The sequence below is a fragment of the Emydura macquarii genome, unplaced genomic scaffold (genome assembly GCF_026122565.2).
Source record: "Emydura macquarii macquarii isolate MOO-44397 ecotype Brisbane River unplaced genomic scaffold, CSIRO-AGI_Emac_v2 contig_3530, whole genome shotgun sequence".
Taxonomy (NCBI): domain Eukaryota; kingdom Metazoa; phylum Chordata; order Testudines; family Chelidae; genus Emydura; species Emydura macquarii.
The window spans coordinates 7987232-8007884 of record NW_027133667.1 but is presented as its reverse complement, the minus strand read 5'-3'; the positions used below and the strand labels follow the sequence as shown (position 1 = coordinate 8007884).

General features: G+C 41.0%; 1 protein-coding gene across 1 annotated transcript in view; it reads right to left on the bottom strand.

Annotated features, from left to right (window-relative positions):
* Window positions 1-1375: 1375 nt before the first annotated feature.
* CAPRIN2 (caprin family member 2) overlaps window positions 1376-20653 on the bottom strand; it is a 56198-nt gene continuing 36920 nt past the window's right edge. The window contains exons 16-23 of the mRNA XM_067536329.1: window positions 19838-19939; window positions 15213-15326; window positions 14204-14356; window positions 10748-10931; window positions 6962-7144; window positions 5722-5822; window positions 4158-4224; window positions 1376-2288 (exon numbers count right to left, since the gene is read on the bottom strand). Coding sequence (XP_067392430.1) covers window positions 1720-2288; window positions 4158-4224; window positions 5722-5822; window positions 6962-7144; window positions 10748-10931; window positions 14204-14356; window positions 15213-15326; window positions 19838-19939 — 1473 coding nt within the window. The 3' untranslated portion in view covers window positions 1376-1719. The remainder of the gene's footprint in view (window positions 2289-4157; window positions 4225-5721; window positions 5823-6961; window positions 7145-10747; window positions 10932-14203; window positions 14357-15212; window positions 15327-19837; window positions 19940-20653) is intronic.

Sequence of the window (20653 nt, the reverse complement as noted above, 5' to 3'; positions counted from 1 at the left end):
TACATGATAAGCAGATTAAGGCTGTGTAGTTTGATAGAGTACAAATGTACTCTAAATTAGGTAATCAAGACTGACTGAAGTGGCAACATTTTCCTTTAGATCAGTTCTATTCTGTGTTCTAGTTGCTTACTGAACTTACATTTTATTGTTGCAGAGCCAATAAAAAAGTAGGGCAACTGAGTTGCTTTCCTTGCTCATCAACTGTAGAACTTAGAAATACACATCAAGATGCATGTTCTAATTACCTCAGTTGAGTCATGGCTACTAGCTAGAACTAGAAATAAGCTGTTCTAACTGAAGTCTCATGATCTGACATCTTTGCATATGACCCTCCTCCCTTCTTTGGAGAAATACTGTACTAAGTAATTGAGACATTCTGTGGTTCCATGTATGACATTTTACATTGTACTTTAAGTATTGTATTCCAGGGCCTTAAAACTGTACTTAAATACTCCAATTGACTTGACATGAGCAGCCACCACAGATGGAACACTGGTTGAAGAACTTTGATGTGGCAATATTACACTGAAGAGCAGTTTTATCCCTGCAGCAGTTCATAAGTGAGACCCAATTAACTTAAGCAAACTACTAAAGAGGGAGTTTGAGATTTGCAGATTTAAATAATGTGATTGAAATCCTGAGCTATGTAGAGATACCTTGCAGTTTGGATAGAAAGTGTAAACTGAAAAAAGGTCCATTTGGCAAGATTTCAAAGCAATTTTTCCAAATTGAGACTTTGGGACAGTCAACAGTTTGAATTCACAGCATGTTTGGCCTTTCTTCATCAAGTGTGATCTTGGGTTATGTACACCACAGTAGAGTTTTACACCCTCTGTACAGCACTTAAAATACTAGTTTCAATACCAGCAATATCAGAATGAAAGGAATATACAGAAAAAATTAGGGGGTCTGGAGGAATTGCTTTAAAATTAAGACCATAAAGTGTATTAACTGGCTATGTGATGACTAAAGAGGTTGAAGTGACCATCCAAGGAAAAATGTACAGAGATAACTAGATTACCCGGAACATCTAAAATAAGAAATGTAAGAAAAATCAAACATTCAGACTGAAATCAGAAGCACTTTCTTAACGAAAGATCTAGAAGTTAACAACAGTAACATGCAAGCCATTACTTGGATTCATTTAGCACTGGAAAAGAGAGCTCTGAAGAATATGCAGCACTGTCAGAGGGAAGAAGCAATGAGCTAATTGTCTTTTCCATCTAAAAGATTCAACAATTCAACCAGTTTCCTAAAATTGAGGGTGAAGACCAATTTTCATGATTAAAAATGCAATATACACCTCACCACAAGCTAGTGGACCAGATTTCTGGACAGAGTTGTAGCAATAAAAAAACACTATCAAGATTAATACTAAAATGCATATTAACTTGTTTAATTGAGGCACAACAAGGCATTGTGAATAGCCCATACTTGAGGCAATTATATCAGTAGTGTAGTAAGCTGGACATTAATACAGTTAAAGGATAAGTGCAAACAATATACATTCACAGCTGTACTAGCAAGGCAACATCACAATTGATAAAGTGCCAAATTAGTGCTGATTCAGTAAATCAATCCAGGATTTCACCTTGCAAACCCCGACCACCATTTCCCAGAGAATGGAACCATATTTCTATGAAATCGGTATTAAGTGCTAGTTTCCCCCCCTCCACCAATTTGTTTGGAGAAGCTTTTTTGTAAACATTACACTGGATTTCAGTCTTGATACAGGAGGTACCCTGAAAAGGTAGAGTATTTCCAGCTACTTCCATAGATGGCGCCCCGATGCAGACGTAACCAGATCTGATCCCCTTGAAAAAGCTGTAGGACAGCATGGTTACTAGCTGTTTCATGGTCTGGAGCCCCATCATTGGCATATGCGGACACTAGGACTTCTTCATTCTTCATAAGGTTTACATACAGTGGAACATTCACAGCCAGCTTCAGCATGTGGAAGATGAAGACATAGGTGCCATTCACTGGACAATTAAACCTACCAAGCTGAATATCAAAAGTTTCTCCAAGGTTATTCAGCAGAAGGTCAAACACGATGGGCTGATCTAGAGTTCCAGGAGCCAAGTTAGATGTTCTAGCAGCAGAAAAGGCAACTCTCATCTGCTGCGGGAGGGGATAAACGTGCACTGGTAGTAAGGTGGCAGCTTGGCTCGTCACTGGCATATCAACAGGGGTCATGCTGCGGGAGTCTCCCTGCCCAGAGTCCCCACTGTTAAAGGTTTCATTGTCTCGTTCTGGACTGCTCACCTGAGAAGAATCACTCCATCCTGCTGTTAAAGATCATTAGCAATGGTAAATGATTCTTAAAATTGGACAGAAGGATAATTCTTAAAGTGCAGGTTTAAGGTTAAGACCCGAAAAAAGTTTATGGGGTTTTTTTTTTTTGCATGCAGGTTCACTCTACAAATAAGTGTACTGCAATTACTACAATAAATAGTCAAAGGAGCTTTGTGGAAAACAAACAACTTTATTCACTGTCAAAACTATCTCCTCATCTTGCTCAACAGAAGACTGTTCCTTGCTTGCTCTTCTTCCTCCATACCCTAAATATATGGCAGTAGCTATAAATTCAGCATTAGCTGAACTATTTGCCACGTAGGTTTAACACCAAAGTTGTGTACACCAACTGTTGAAGATTCTCAGAGTAGGGAATGTTTATTTTTACTGATTAGCTCAAGGCCTGAAGGTGATTAGTTAGAGAATTAAGGTTTTAATAACAAACCTTTCAGATTTCAAGAGGAGGTATGAAAGTTAATTTAGTCTGATAATCTGAAGTCAGTCCTACTGTGTCCTGATGGCTTACTCTAGACAAATAAGGAATGAAATTGAACCATTTTCAAGTGACTTTCTGCACCCCACCAAAAAAAGTAAAAACTACATTAACTGTTAATTCAAATGCCAGAAAGTCTTAAGATGAAGTACACTGATAGAACATGATATGAACGTAATACTAGTGGGGTTTTTTTTTTAAGACATAAGTCACCTCAAATGTTCACTGTAAGTTGTTTTTCCTACAGAGACCTTAAAATGTTTGTTTAGTATAGAAAAACTAAAGTTATATCAACTTAATTGGTAACACTAACTGAAGTAGTATCTGTCTCAGTCCTCTGCTACAAGATTGTTTTTAGACTCTCCGCTTCTTTTATTTTGTCATCTGCTTTCCTCAATTCCCTTCTTCTGAAGTACTCTCTATCACGAGTTCTACCTCGAGTTCTACCTGATGAACAATTTTCTTCCTGTCTATTTTCTTGTCTGTAACCTAAAACAGAAGAACTTTAGTACTAATGATCTGATCATGAAATCCTTAAAGTTGCTGACACTGTAAAACTAGCTTTCAAAACCAAAAATGTTTGTTTTTAAACACTTGGCTGCAGAGAAAAATCTTAACTAATTTCCTCACTCATTCCACACCCAGCAATAAAAGCACCGCTCTTTCGCACACACAGCAGACTTATTCCCCCCAATAATGTTTTAACCTGTAATTTTTTTTTGATAAATATGCTATCAGTACCCAAAAAAAGATAGCTTTCAGGTTCAGTAAGATTAAGTTTCAAAATCTATTTGTTCATCATTTTATATTCCAACCTGGAGAGAAGTTATTTTAGATTCAGCATATGACGACAACTTCACATTGTAAGCTATTTCCCATATAAGTAAACCTGCCCAAGTTTTTGGGATCCGTATTTGCCAGAGAGCTTACCTTCAGATAGGTGCTAAAATAGTACAATTGGTTATATATATTTAGCTGGCCAACAGACATAAGTGGTAGGATTAGTATCAGATACATGATGCAAAATTGGCACCCTATGTATATTTCTATTCATCTTATTGAAGATTTTTCTACTTCTGTTCACACTGCAGACTTGGGGCTATGGGAGACCATTAGATCTGTCAGAATTATTGACCTGTTCTAATAACAATCTTTAGTACTTGCAGTGATTTGTTAGACAGGGAGGACACTGCTAGACTGGAGAGCCCAGACAAAGGTTAGTGCTCACTCAGTGATTTATACTTGTGAGCAGCGGAAGTTTGATCTAAGTTATATTTGTGACCTTATGCCTCTTTTAGGATTCCTATTCAGAACAGAATTGCATTTCAACATTTTATGCACATGGCTGGGGACATCATGTTAGCCTTACCTCTTGAGTTTGCTCGAGGACCACCACTTACTCCTCCTCGTTTATAGCACTGCTGGTAATTAACATCCTAGAATGAACGAAAGTATCAGATTAGTTAATACTCCTAACTATATTAAGAATGAGACTACCAGCTAGAAAGTTAGCCTTCTGTAGCACAATTAACTCTAGGTACACTTACTTTGTATCAGTATATGCTTAGGGATCTTTTATTTTTTATGTACAACTATGCACGATTATAGCCTCTGGACATATGGAAAGAAATTGTAAGACAACTGACAGATCAACTTCCTATTTGTGAAAACTACAGCCATTCAATATAGCCTGCTGTGCTTCTGAAACTTAATACAAGCTCTGTTGACCTAGTGAAGAGGGGCAAATTTCACAGCAGAGGATCCTCCTGCCTAACACCATTCACCTTCAGCTCCTTAAGCTTCAGAGTAGAACCCCCTCACATGTTAGCCTGAGCATTCCAGACATGAGCTGGATCAGTGCCCAATGTAGCCAGAACCCAAACTATGTGGAGATTTAAAGTCAATACACTGAACTGCAAATGGAAATAAGTCAAAAACTAGTTATATTTGAACACAGCTCTGAGTAACACTATTTAAGATGACCAGTAAGTAAATGGTAGCCCCTGGTATAGCACATTACCATAATCCCATCTCAGGGTAACAAGGCATAATAATTTGGCATTCTGTTCCCAAGAAGAATCTCAATAGCTGTGGGTAGAGAGTACGTGGCTACTGGTGCCCACAGGAACTCAGGATCCAAAGACGACAATGCTAGGGGTAGACATCTTCCAACACAGGGAGCAGGTGCATGTTTTAAATCCACCAGCCCTACCCACTCTGAACTTCAGTCAACTTGCTCTCCTCTAGGTTATTTTAGTAAGAGGCAAGGAAAGATACCATTCTAGTCAAACCGGAAGGAAGATAACTGTCCTACAACCCAAACCATATTGTTTTCTTAAGTGCCTCCTATATGTAGGGCACAATGACAATAGAAGCCTGTGGTAGATGAGCATAGTGGTTGTCTAATGCAACCTTCTGAAAAATGCAAACAAGCAATTTTGTTTTTCCCTGAAGGATGTTCAAACAAGCAGAGGATGGCATAATAGATGTGTCAGTTTTCTATTGCCAACAGCATCAGCATGAACATCCAATCTTTCTAACCTGCTAGGAGAAGAGACTAATTCAATCTATACTCTCCTCACGTCTAAAATTAAACTGAAAGAGGTTCTGAAAGAATGCCTCCATTACAACATCCTGGTTGCGCTGGGCTTGTCTGTGCTTTGTCAGAAGGCAAGCCTGAGATCCAAACCTAGTTGTCAGCCAAGATTAGTATGTAGAGATCAGAATTTTTTTTTACAAAGCATTTAGCAGAAAAGTTATCCAAAGCAAGAATAAACTTAAATAGCATTGTGTATTGTACCAAATTCTTGTATTATGAAATTTGAACTCCCACTTTCTAGTTTGTAGACAAACCTTAAGACGAGGCATTAAAAGTTACCTTCCTGCAAAACGCAGGACACATGAAGCTACAAGAAAGAAAAATAAGTCTTTACCCTTTGAGAATATTGCATCCCAGGGTAATCTCTACTAGGAAACTGCATCTGACCATAGTTGCCATTAGGTATTGAAGGTGATCCTCTATAAGCATCAAAACCTGCTCAAAATATAAAATTAAAATGCCACAGTCAGTTTATGTTACCTACATTCAAATAAGAGTTTCCCTTTAGGTGCTATCAGCATCAACTTTTAAAAACAATTTATAAAATGTGTGCATGCACACACAATTTATTCTGTATTTCAGAACAACTCTGTTGAGTTCAAAAGCATGGCATAACCATTGAGGTCTCAATTATAATTCATTAACAGCATTTTATTAGAACTCATTTATTCTGAACATTGTAGGTCTGCAAGAACCTCAGAGACAATTACATTAATGACAGTTTCTGAACTTAAGAAAATAGCGCCCAGACACCAGAGAGTGCATTCCAATTTGAACGGTATTTATGCTCTCCCGCAAAAGTGACAGTTGTTGCACTTGCATAAGATGCAGGACTTAAATCTGCAAAGACTGAAGGACATTGGCAAAATCCAGCATCTGGGCTTTAAAGCAAAGTGAAGAATTACTGTAAACACATGCTGGTGACAGTTTATACATTTTAGGTAATGCTATATGAGGCCAGTTGTAGTTATAAAGTGAACACTAAACTACACATTAAGCATAGTAAGCTACTAGTATCAGGAAAACCAAAGCAGTACCAGCAACTAATGAGGTTGCTTCATAGAAAATAAGGATTCAGAGTCCCAAATAAATTGAAATTGATGAAGTGTAACCCATTTATACTATGAGAGACTGAATAAAGTCCATCTAATCACAAACTATAGTACCACACTCCATAGCAGAGTTGTTAAACATACAGCCCATAGGCCAAAACTGGTCCCCAAGATCCTTCCAGCTCTCCCCTACCCCACTTCAAAGTAATCCAGTAATCCTGTTTACTAGTTCAGAGAGGTCAAGAGGGGTCCAGGGCAGAAAAGTTAAGGAGTGAACTCATGCCTGTTGGAGCACAGGCAGTTGAGCCCTCCTGCAAGCCTCTTCCACCCTCTCTAGCATTTTATAGTATTATTGTTATAGGCGTGTTATGTTTTATATGGTATATTGCACTTTCCTAATTTCATTGCTATTGTGCAATAACCCGAAAAGCTAAAAGTATCTGGTTCTAGAGCTATATCCTCTACTACAGCTGGAACTGACCCTTTCAGAGGCAGGAGTTGATGAAGCAATTGGAAGTATACCTTTGTATCCACCAGGGGAGCGATATGAATTGGTCAGTGATCTCCCACCTCTGGCAGATCCTCTAACAGATCCACGACTATTGAGATAAGGCGTAGTCGGTCTGGGAAAAACATTAGTCTGTGCTGGATAAAAGGCCAGGCTACCATTGCTTACAGGAACAGCTCCATCGGGTTGATAATTAACTGTTTAAGACAAAGGAAACAATTAAAAAGAAGATTAGACAGCCAGCTCAGTGAATTACTATACCTATACATTATTTCAACATTGAAATTATGTTTGAGTGAAGCTCTAAATCCTGTATATTTTACAGCTCTTATTTCCTGCACTAAAAATATAAAGTAATAATGTTCCTCCCATTAGCCCTACAGAATGTTGAACCATAGCTTTCACCACTGAACAGAACGGATGCACAAGACAGAAGATTGTTACATACAAGTACCACTATCAAGTCTCCTACTTCCCAGAAGAATCTGGTTGAACCCAGAGTACAGATTCAATCCACGTCTGTTCACAGAGTGGATTGCTATACACGTCTCCTGTGACAAGCCCTTACAAATTGAGTCTGTGCATTTAAGAGTTTATTCATTGTTTTAAGCCAGCACTGTCTTCCAGTTAGGTCATGGGATAACTAAAATAGTAAACCTAACATACTGAGTCCAGCAGCCACAGTACACCACAAATACTTTTGGTGCATAAATGAGAGCTAGTTGGCTGATGTTCAGTCCAGGTGAAAATGATGTGATGCTGCTAAGATTAGTGGAGACAGTCATATGGTGAGCCCAAGCTCCTTTGATTAGTAACTTGCTGGGAACAAAACCTTCATCTTCACATCTGGGGAATCCAACAACCCCAATATCGTAGTACCCAGGAATGCTCATCATTGTGCCTGATTAGATTCATTTAAGAGGTTTCCCTTGGTACAGTGGTCCATACCTTTGTCACCTCCACACTGCATTATTTGGAGGTGCTCTACAGAGGACTACACTATGAATCAATCCAGAAACTTAAGCTAGTGAATAAAGTGGTGGCTGACCTATTAAGTGGTATTTCTCAGTGGCAGTATATGACACCAATGTCCCATGAACCGCACAAGTCTCCTATTGGTTTCTCGCTTGAATTTAGGTTGGTTCCACCTGTCAAGCCCTAAATAGCTGGGGATATTGCTACTTGAAACTACTTTGTCTCATGTTATTCTGCCAGCTACAATCAACAGAAGCATTGGATTCCTTAGATTTAAGTAGGGCTAGTAGTAGAACATTCTCAACTCCAGAATAAGTTTTCTTGGCTCTCACATTACTGTGGAAGTGGGCTTCTAAAGACAATCAGATTTATGGGGGATTTATGCTCATTAATTTTATTTTGTAATATATAGCAGGAGTGTCTTGAGCCTTGATATATGCTCTTTTTGTTTTTTGTATAAACAAAGAAATGTGTTAACATTTCTACTTGTTAAAACAGAAAAGATTGATAGGTTGTGCAATCCCTGACTCAGATAAGTTAAAGAACAAAGGTCTGCCATTGGTTGCACATAGTATCTTAGAGGCAAAAGGCAACTGCATATGCTTATCTGAGTTCAGAGTTTGAATTACTTATTTATAACTGACAAGACAGCAGTGTCAATTTCATATGCAACAGGCTCCTGATTTGCCTTTGAACTTAGTGATGCTTCTGGTTACATCTGAATTTTAAAAATCTTTCAGCTCAAATTTGCCTCAGTCTGAACTGGGGCTTGCAAGAACATCCTACCATGTACTAAGAACCTCCCTCTTAAATCGCTCCTTAAACATAGAATACAGAGAATTGTGGTACTGTTATCTCCACGGAGATATAAAATCTTAACATTATCGGGGGCTTTTTCAGTAACAAATTACAAAGTTTTCACATTGGGTATCAAGTATTTTGTTTAATCCATGTATCTTCTAAATTTCAGATCCATGAAAATGGTGACAAAGGTAACATTTAAGTTAGGAGTGGTTAGGCTTTCCTGTTTACCTCCTCTAATATCATCAGGCTATATGTGCAGTATTTGGTCCTCACTGACCTGTAGCAAGTGGCATTATCATTGCTAGCTAACTTCGTGTGGTTTAAATTAAGTAAGGACTAAATTACAGTCTCTATACACAAAGCATATGTAAACTAAGGAAAAAAAGGATTGCTCTAGTACTTGAGTATACTAACATTTAACAGTTCATTCCTAAGAGAATGGAATCCAGAACCAAAAACTGAAACAATGCCTGAGGAAGAATTTACCCGCAACTACTTTTTCCAGTGTTAGCACACAATTGTCACCCTTCGGTCTTGCACTTCCAGCCAGGCCTGAATTAACACGGGCTTTAGGGGCTGCAGCCCAGGACCTCGGGCTAAGGGGGGCCCTGCAAAAATAAATCCCCACCCCTCTCCCACATGACGTGGGCCCAATGCCCTGGCGAGGAGCCGTTCCCATCCCCAAGCAGCAGTGTGCAGCTGCCTCTCGTCCCTTCCTCCCACGTGACATGAACCCAGCGTGAGTGAGAGTGCCGCTCAAAATCTTGTGTGCCCCATTTGGGCACGTGTGCCATAAGTTGCCAACCCTCTGTTCTACATGTTTTAAAACTGAAATGTAACCACAGAATGGCTTTATGTTAATTAAAAGACAAGTTTAGTATAGCGTTAATAGCCTGGATGCCATAATTGTGATCATTTTGTTTTAAATTAGGAAAGAGACTTGTTACTGGGGCCCCACAAAAATCTAATAGCCCCAGGCCCACAAGAGTTAATCCAGCTCTGCTTCCAGCATGGGACAGTGATAAATTCCCCTAGCTCAAATCCTTTTGAAGCCATGGAAGTTCAGTGCAAACAAAATAGCTCTCCCCTCACTTACTGCCACTACCTCTGTTCCCAGGACCTTTCCAGCTATGAGTTATGTAGAAGAATTCCCCAAACAAGCATGCTACAAAAGCCAAAACTAACTAGTTTTTTTCAAAAACAGAACATTGAAAAAAACAAGTTTAATCCTGCAGACACAGGCTTTTCTTAATGCAAATTCTCAGGGGATTGAGGGTAGATGGAAATCATATTTCAAAGTTAGAAACAAATACTGCCACAGACAGCTAATACTGGAGATTCCAGACAGAATGGTCCTAACTGAAACAGCTCACCACTACAGCACCAAATTAAATCTTTGTGTAGTGCAAATAAACACCACTTCTTGGTGACTAAATTTGCCTACTGGGAAGTCTCCGTCAGTTACACACAACTGTGCAAAGATCAAATTGCATCTGCAACCAGTGTGTGTGTATATGCGCATGCACTCTTTAGAGCAGCCCTTTTCACCATGTTCGTAATTTAAAATTCATGTTTAAAAATAGTACATTTCAGCAGACACTGAATAAACCAGTCACCTTGAAGTGCAATTCTACTGTAAGTGATTGTCCAAGTAATAATTTGCTCTTACTTAATTTGAGCAAATTTGCTTCGTTTACAGATAACTAGTTTCAGACCGCTAGTCCTGCAAACTCCAATTGGGATCGAAAGTCAGGCTGGGTACTCTTCACACAGTAAGAACAATCTAGATATGTTATTAATGGCAGCAATACTTAAGTTACTACACTATCAGCCGCACGGGTTTAACTGAATAAAATCCAAACCTCACTCCATTTTATCTCTATTATCCCTGCAGGGAATAACTGGACTAAAAGCAGTAAAGGTTCAGGAGCAGATGAATGGACTGAAGTGTCAGGCGGATCACCACTCTTCAGACTGGAGTGTACTTTAAAGATTACAACCATGTACAAAGAATCTCTCACCTGTTGGCAATGTTTCTTGTGAAAGAGCATTTTGCTCTGCAACATGAGTGGACTGTAATTGGCATTGAGGAGGAGTTTGTGTACTTGCTGTAGAAAAACTCTGGTTATATCCTGTAGGGTATGAGGAGTCATCTTTTATTTCCTGCTCTTTACGTGGAGGCAAAGGTGCATTCACCTTAAATACCTGGAAAAAAAAAAAAGCATGTTTTATTTAAGCAAAAGCTTAAGTGTTGATTAATACCTCACCATTTGTACTGCAGTACCATCTAAAGACTCCAACTGAGTTCAGGGCTTAGCTGTGCTAAACCCTCTACACATCCCATAGTGGGAGAGAGTTCATGCCCTGAAGAATATCAGGTTTGTCTCTTCAGTCAAAGTGTGGAACAGCTAACCCCATTTTAGATGCAGGAACTGGAAGCAGTGACTAACCCCCCAAGGGCATAGTCTGTCAGCCTTGACTTCTGCTCAGATCTCCAAGCCCTAGTTCAGTGCCTTACCCAACCCCCCCAAAAAAAACCTCTCACCTCCTTCAAACACCAGATATTAATTTTTAATGTTCTTACTGTAATGTTTAGTTACTGCTGGCAATAGCCTTGTTTTACCAAACTCACTGAAATCCAAATCCTGATCCAGAGATCTAGTACAAACTTCAGTGAATAGTTTGACTACTAGGATTCTGAACATCACACTGGGATTCAGATGAGTTAGAGAATTTTCAGTTGGGAAACGGGTTCTGTGCAGCTAGCCACATGCATAGAGCTTTTCTGCTTTCATTTTCACTACAGATATACACTAACCAAGCAGAGGCAGTTCAGAAAAGGACAGCCTCAGAAGAGACTTTCAGGAAAGCTGCCACAACGCAAGCTGTGGGATGCTTAGTGTCAATCCTAGAAAAGAGTTTTGGGAGTGTCTTAAGAATAATTCACGGACAAATTCAGCATCTCAAAAGGAAGGTTTGTTTAGTCTTTAGCAATACCAGTAGTGGAAACATTACTACTGTCTTGTAAAGTAGTTGAACACTACACAAGGACCTTTGTTACCTTCAGTGAGCCAAGAAATTCAAAACAGTACCAGATCAGGCAAGCACTTGCGCTTCAACCTTTAACTGCAAATCACATACAAGTAAGGTAGCTATCTATCGTATGTTACAGTGACACTATGAAATGGGAGACGGCTTGCCTTAATAATTCAAGCTATGTTGTCTGTATGAGAAAGCAAGCCACTTTGCCATCTATATGGAGTTCTGTCACTATACATTGAAATTACGCAATCTGAACTTTTTGGCCTGGGATAATTTAATGATTTCTATTTCTAATGATCTATCATTTGCAAATAAGGCATATAATAATCCAGAGGAAAAGCAACAAGGCTATTATTTCTATCTTATAGATCTCCTCTAATTCCACAAGTTGTTGGGATGGCAGAGATTCCCAGCCACCAAAAACCAAACACTAGTTCAGGAGGATAAAGTAATGTGAAATCTAAAGCCATCTCATTGATGAGTCAATCTTGGGCACCAGAATTCAGGCTACACAAAGTGTTTAAGGTTCTCATGCTTCTCTTTCAGTGGCTCTGAAGTCCTGAGGCTGATAATAATGGGCATGGGGATGCTGCCTGAAGGAAGACTGGTCTTATTTCCTGCTTCAGGTTGTAATGCAGTTCCAAAGAATACAGCGTCACCCTGGAGTCCTTCATTGAATGGAGGACTTCATTCATTTCGGAACTGAAAAGCTCATTTACCCTCAAAGGGAAGATCCTCAATTGTAATTTGGACCTCCCTGGAAATTGTGAGGAAAGAAGCTAGGAGGATCTTCTCATTGCCTTCCCAGAATCGGAGGCTGTTCTAGCTGACCTAGCTGGGTTGATCTATACTGCCTTTTTCAGGAGAGGGATTGAACCCTGGAAGGGGCAGAAAAATGTAGACTTCCATGACTATAGTTGTACACAAGGGCATCCAGTGCTCATATAGATATACTGGGATAGAGCACAAGAGGGATACCAGGAGTGATTTTTGCAATTAGCCCAAAAAAGTTTCCTGCTGACTGTCCTCCCCTGAATCCCAACTCAGTTCCCACTGTGCTACCCAAAGGGGGAGGGAGCTGGAAGCATGTGGTAGAAGAGGACTCCCTACCGTACTTCAATGAGGGATGAAGGGAAGGAGTGATGTAGGAGCAATATCTAGCTACAGCCTTCCTTTTGGTATTTGAGAAGGCTTGCATAGAGTGAGCCAGCAAGAATAATTTTAGGCAGACCTCTCCAGCACTGAAGTGGTTTAGAAAAGGCCATGGTACAAGAATACAATCCTCCTCTAGGCAAAAAAAGGCACCTCGTCATTAAGCAGCATCTAAAGCTCCAGACAATGGGCAAATTTTGATCCCAGGATTTTGTTTCTGACATGTGGCTAGAGCCTATGTGGGGCAGGGAGTCTCTAGCCTAAGAGTATTGACAGGTTTTCGGAGGTTTTTTTGCCAATGGGCAAGAGACTACCAGCACAACTAACACTAGCATGATGCAGGATGACGAAATGGCAAGGGTTCTGTACCACAGCCATGGGTGGTAAGGAGGAACTGAAGGATGGTTGGGCCTTCTCCACCCTTTATGCCCTTGGACTAAGGATCACAAGGACATCTAGGACACAGCCCCAACCAACACTTCAGGCTGAGAGAATGCGATCTCTCACATGCACACGAAGAGAGGAATCCATGTGAACAATCATTTGAAGAAGCATGCCTTTCAACAGTGATCTCCAGTTTTCCTCCCCCTCATATGGTTTAGTTCCATCTGCCTTTCCCAGCAACAGAGTCAGACTAGACTCCTAATAAGCTGAAAACGGGGCCAAATCCCTAATCTTTAGGCATGGCTAGACATAACTCAGTGAACTATAAAACCACTACCATCTGGGTTGGTCAGAAATTCAGGTTTTAATCTTAGAGAACATGCCAGCCTCATGAATTGAAAACAATGCCTTATTTTGCTATGTAGCAACCCCCACTGGTAGTTTCAGAAGTTAATTGGCTCCAAGGCCCATCTAGCACTTCTCAAAAGTTTTGAAGTTTACAAACCGAAGGTCCTGACAAAATAGAATTGAGATTTATTAGCAGATTAGACTAGCAAATTAGTATACTAGGAATTCAGTCACTTGCAATTGTTGACCTATTATAAATAAAATTTGACCATTAACAAGGTGTAGTGTTTGATTTTGACCTACACAATGGCTGCAGCAGAGCTTTTCAGTTCATGGAGATATCCTACTAATGAAGCATAAAAAGAAAGATAGGAACAGCCAAAATTTAAGAGTAGACTTTTGATATTGACAGGTCTTTAGTTCTAGTATGTGCTATCAAGTTTTGCACTGAAATCTGGACAGTGCATTTAATAGCTTTGAGGCTGAAGTAATTAGTAAGTATTTTTGTCATGAATGCTTTCCTGTTTAACCTCTACAAGAGATGTACTTACAGTCTGCATAGACTGAAAGGGAGCTGCATTTATGGTAACAGAACTGCTGCTTGCTGGAGGAGATGGAAAGGTTTGTCCTTGTGGTATTGGCGACATGGAGGTGTTTGAAGTAGGCAGTGGTGACTGTGGCTCACTTGGCAGGGGAATAATTGCCTGAGGGAGGAATAAAAATGTAATGAGAGATCACTTGATAGTTATTAGGCAGTAACACAAGTTAATTTGTTCTAAAGCCTAGAAGGTCAAAAGTCAGCAGTTTCTGCAGGATGGTGATATTTGGACATAGCAAAGCAACAGAATAGCTTCTGCTTACACTTTCAAATCTTGCTGTGCATCCTTAGCAATCAGTACATCTACTCAGTCTGTTGACTAAATGAAAGAATGTCCATGGACTAAACATATACCACCCATCATGATTTCATACAAACGGGAACTACAACATGAATATAGACAGCTTTTTCCACAACTGAAATATCATATTAGGAAGGGCATGCTATTGTATAAAAATCAAAGTATGCCTCAAAACGTAGAAAGTAGTTCCTTGATCCCAGAGACTATATAGGTATTATGACTTCCCCCGCCCTTCCCCCTCCACAAGGAAGTTCAAATGTTTATTTATCAAAGTGGTCAGTACTATAGTGCTGCAACAGTTTACTCAGTCAATTCAGCACTGTGTGCAAGTACATTAAACTCTAGACTTGTCCCCTCTAATGCTAAAATGAAGGGTGCTACGATCAGTGCAGAAAAATGCTTTGGTAGCATACCAGAGCACTGTAGATAGTTAAAATTAGTCTTTCCGCTCACCCTAAGCAGAAGGTTAACAAAAAGGAAGGCTTCCAGCTATCTGAGCTACACTAGGGAGACCAGGTATTTAACATATTAAATAAAACTGAAAGCCTAATTTAGACCCAAAGCATTTAGTCACTCAGATTTACATTATTAATTTTGAATGAGTTATTCAAGTTAAGTTTATAAGCAGAGATTTACTGCCCTTCACATACAATTAACTCACCTGGGCAATTTCGATCTTTCTGGATATTACTGGCTCAGAGATGCATGGGCTTGTCGGATAAAGTGGCTGAGATGAAGTATAATTGTCAGTGTCTTGAGAAACTGGTTCTGATGTCTGAAAGGACAAAAACCTTGACAGATGTAGCTTAATAACCAGTAGAATGTTGCAGAAATAGGGAAGTTTAGAGTTAAAAAGGAGTTATAGTAATAAAACACAGTTAATATATTCACTTTGGATCTACTGTGTTTATTTGGACCTAAATCTTTTACAAAACTATGTGTAGCATGGAAGATGCACACAGCTTGTTTAACACATGAAAATTTCAAATATTGAATCCTATGCTAAATTTAATATAGAAGTCCCAAAGTTATCCTTAAATATAGGTAGAGCCAAACCAACCATTTAGGCTGAAGTTTTCCATGGTAGGCTGAATAGTTTGGAAGGTTTCAGCCAAAATTGTTCAGCAGTTAACAGAATAGAGGGAAAAACATTTTGCAATGTTAAACATTCTTATGATTAAGTTATAGCATCCCCATTCTTTGAAGCAGCAACATGAAATCTGGCAAGGGTGGCCTGTCAGGAATGTATCTTTTGCTGTTCTTGTGAAAATCCATCCAAATTGGGCCAAGTTATAAGGCTCTGAAAGATCAGTTTACACACGTTCAGTCAAGACTTCACAGTTTAACAGCTAAGATCGCCAAAGATTCCATTCTCACTGAGCATGCTGTGCACCCTCACAGCTCCTACCTGTTAATCCAGACTGTACATGAATCAAAGACACTGAACACACTCCACTATGGGGATGAATCAGGGCTGTGTAGTGAAGACTATAGTCTTTAGGACCCTTGCCTCGGTTGTTAGAAGTTGTGTAGTGAATGAGAACATCGGATTGCAGAAAGAGAAAGGATGGTCTGATGGTTAAGTCAGTTGAATGCTGCCCTAGGGAACTGGGTTCTAGCCCTGCCTCTTCCAGAGTTATGTAATGCTGGACAAATAATTCAACAAGCTTTCCACAAGGTCACATGTGTTCCTCATTTTCTGTAGGCCTGAACTGAGACCAAGGGGACTGATTTGTAGAGCTGCTGAGCACTCACAGCTGCAACTGAAGTTGATGGGAGCTGTGCTTTGAACATAGGGGCTATATAATGCTAAGTACACTGAAAAATCAGGTCCTAGATGTCTCAAATTGGGCACACAAAATTAGTGGATACTTCTGATTTTACACTGTGCATCAGATCCTTATCTATAAAATAGGGATACTATTCCCTTATCCTCAGCTCACCCCTGTGAGGCAAGTTCATTAATTTGTGAAGCACCAGATACTGTAGTGATGAGGACCATGGAAATACCCATGATAAAAATTATTCTCTTCAGAGCTGGAGTCCCATAAAAAAAAGTATGTGATTACATACTATAGTATGCTCTTTAATCACATGCACAGGGGGAAGGGAGGTGTTTCAAATTAAGGTATGGTGCCCAGGCAGCCTTAATTGCAATTTCCCATCTTGAATGCTTGACTTTGCAACCTTAATGTTCTTTAAGGTAGTTTGTGTGTGTGATTTAGACTATTTTTGTCATAGCTCTTCAGCAAGTTTATCAGCAGGCAAAATCATTTACCCATCCTGATAAGTAAGTTTGTGCATCTTTGAAGAAATGCACGAGTAAAGGCCCTGTCGAACTAGGCAAACGCTAACCAGAATTGACAAGGTAGTTTTAAAACTATTTCCTTACGCCAAAATAGTAATACTTGCTGACCCCTAATTCTGAATTACAGCTTAAAACTTATAAGCGCACGCACAATGTGCCCAGCCATTTCATCAGCCAGGTGGAGAGCTGGTAGCGCATCATCAAAATAAGTCAGTGGGCACACATCAGATGAAGTTAGCTTAATGTGGGTCTTTAGAAAACCTCCATTTAAAGAGATTGGCTGCAGTTGCCCTGTTCTGTTTGAAACCAGTTCAGAGATATTGCAGGTTTAGGATGGGTCTGAGGCACCCTTTTGCCTTGGGGATGAGGAAGTTTGGGAGCAAACACCTTTCCCCCTCACGTCCATGGGAACTTCCTCCACAGCCCCCACCTGGAGAAGGTTTTTCACCTCCTGAACTTGCTTGTGAGAGTGGTCCTTGAAAAGGGAAAGGGAGAGGGTGGGGGTAGTGGGAGGCGAAGAGAACTGTAAGGTGTAGCCCAGTGAACAGAGGCTGAGGACCCAATGATCCACTGTAATCCAGGCCCATGCAGGAAGTAAGGGGGCAAGGCAGTTCAGGAATAACTGGGAAGATGGATCCCAGAAAAAGATTGGAACGCCATCCTTGGACGCACCCTCAGAAATGACTGGTGTTGCCCACTTGAGCACCAAGATGACACCACGTGGGGAGCAGACTAGTAGGTCAGGGCAGTGATGTCTTTTGAAGCCCTGTCCTTATCCGTCCTCCTTTAGGGGCTGAAACATGGAGCCTGAAACCTAAGCTGCTGCTGCTGAGGAGGACAAAACTATTGTCTCAAGACCTGTGTCGTGTATAGGCCTAACAGGGTTCTTGAATCTTTTAGCTCCTGGAGTCTAGAGTTGGTCTGATCCAAAAAGAGTACACCACCACCAAACAGAACGTCTTGAATGGACTGTTGCACTTCCTGGGATAGACCTGATTGCAGTCATGAGCACCTGCTCACAGAAATGGCAAAGGCCATAGACCTTGCCACCAAGTCAGCCACATCCAATGCTGCCTGCAGGGCAGCCTAGCCATGCCCTCCTCCAAGATGGTGGCAAAGTCCTGTGCCTGCTCCTGTGGCAGCACATCTCCAAATTTTTTAAGGGAGTCCCAGATATTATAATTGTACCTTCCCAGCAATGCCTGCTGATTGGCTATTCTAAATTGGAGGCTGGCTGTCAAATCTTCCTTCCAAACAAATCTAACTTTTTGGAGTTTATTTATGGGATCGAGCTCATCTGACTGTCTATCCTGCTCATTAGCAGCTGCCACCCCTAGAGATCCCAGGGGAGGGTGTGTGAATAGATACTCAAATCCCTTGGCCAGGACACAGTATTTCTTTTCAGCCCTTTTGGATGTTGGTGGCAGAGAAGATGTTTGCCACAGGGCCATGACCACTGAGCACTCTTGTGTACTGGCAGTATGACCCAGGCCAGCGCTGAAACTGCCAGCACATCTAAGAGGCTGTCCGTGGTTTCCTTGAGCTCCCCTGACTAAGCCCAGATTGGAGGCCACCTTCTTGAGGAGCTCTTGGTGGGTTTGAAAATCATTCAACAGGACTGAAGGTCCTGAGGTTACTGCCTCAACCAGGGATGAAGAATATTATGGCAGCATTGGGGGAGGTGGTGATATCTCCTCCTCCTGCAAGGGGCCTGATGTAGTTGCCTGCTCCTCAGGCTCAGTGCCCACATCTGATGCCTCATCCTGAGCCTCCTCCAGGCCCACAGGTACCGCTGAGCGTTGTCCCTATGACCAGTAAGAGTAGGACCCTGGTGCCATGAGGAACCACACAGGTTCCAAAACGGCCATTATACTGGCCACTGACCCTGGGGCCAACCTGATACTGAAGGGCCTGAACGCAGCTCTTGTGCCTTTGATGGTTGACACTGGCTGGTTCGGGCCATGGGTTCCCTGTCATTGCTTGAGGAGTAGGATTCCTCTCCCAGAGACCGTGGAGGGGCTAACATCTCCTCCATCCAGCTATCCTGTGGTGCTGAGGTACGATGCTGTGGGAAGGAGGCCCAGTGCCTGGAATCCCAGGTCCCATGATGTTCTGGGGAGCACCAATGGTGTGCTGAGTGGCGCAATGCTGGAGAGCAAGGTGTCAGACTGGAGCTCTGGGACCTGTGCTGAGGACCAGTTCCAAGGAGGCCAGGATCAGTGCTGCTGAGCCGCCTTGGTGCCAGGGACCGGGAGTACGATCTTGGGAACTGGTGCCAAGAAGGAGGAGACCTTCTCCACACTGGACACTGGGGCCACAGTGATACCAAGCTCCAGCATGGCTCAGGGGAGCGATGTAACTACTGTGTGGGGCCCATCGCAGGCTTCCCTATTGATATTGGTGCTTTCCTTTTTCCCGGCACTGAGGAAAGTCTAGTTGTGGGAGGTAAGGGGAGGGCTATCAAGTCTCTCGCTGCTTGAAATGCCTCCAGCATTGATGGTGCCATAAGCTGGCAGGGCCCCCGTCTGCTCCCCGGAATCAAGGGTGGCTCCTCAGCAGGCTCAGTGCCCTGGATGGAGAACCCATAGCTGGCTGGCCCAACAAGGAAAAAAATTCCAGTGACTGTGCACATGAGCACGCACACACCTAGAATAGAATCAATACAAGCAAGCACTTAACACATTTGCACAATAGTATGTGTGTTAGTGTTATGCTAAACTCCCTTAAAACAGACAGTGTAATAGCTTAGAAATTCTGCATTTCTATATGGAGACTTGTTTGGTTCCTGGAATCAGGACATAATACATAAGGAGGGAAAGCAGTCTTGTTTACTCAACAGCAGTACCTCTAAACAGTTGAGAGGAATGAATGGCTCTAAATAAGACCCCACCAAATGCTTTCTGCAAGGACATAGTTATCAAATGGAACATAATGACGGCTCACAAGTGGGAAGTGTCAATGTGGCCTTGATATTTTACCTGTGGTGTCATAAGATCATCAGTTTCAGAACCAGAAAGAGTGTGATCAGCAGATGCTAAGGAAGTATTTGAGCCATGCAAGGTCATGGGAGAAGCAGCAGCCTGGTAGGAAGAGAAATTACTTCAGATAAAGTTGATGGGAGGTAACAGTGCTCAAACCTAGTAGTTCTGAAAAGCCTTCTGGCAGTGGACACTTACTTTAGAAATGAGCTCTGGTTTTATGCTAATGTTTGGAATTTTATTAAGTTATGTCTGCCTATAGGCCATTATATAGGATTCCTTACATCTAGATATTGCTCTAAGCATGATGCTTGCCATCCAGTATTATTTTTGAAAATTGATCCTTTTTTTTTTTTTTTTTTTTTTTTTTTTTTTACAAGTTGCTTTTAGATTTGCTTTTAAATATATTAGCTGAGCCTCTTGAACAGTTTTATTTAAAAAACTTAAGTGCTAGTGGTCTGAAATGACAATGAGTGAAACAAAAATTACTTCCTTATACAGTTACTGGAGAATAATGCTTGTATACTCTTCAGAAAATATTGCAACAGGCACACTGACAGGTCAAGGTCAATTGCATCTCCTGGCTATTACAAATTTAAGGTAGGCAATGCAAAACAATTGTCTTGATTTTTGTATATTGCCTAGATTAATGCAGGCCCTACACATTTCTATTCACAACAGGTACCTCTATGTATCTCATCCAGCCCATCAAATGCCTCAACAACTATGTGGGTGAAACCAGACAGACAATCACTACACACACATGAACTCACCCAGAAAAGTGACAAGACAAGAACACCCTATCACATGTGGGTC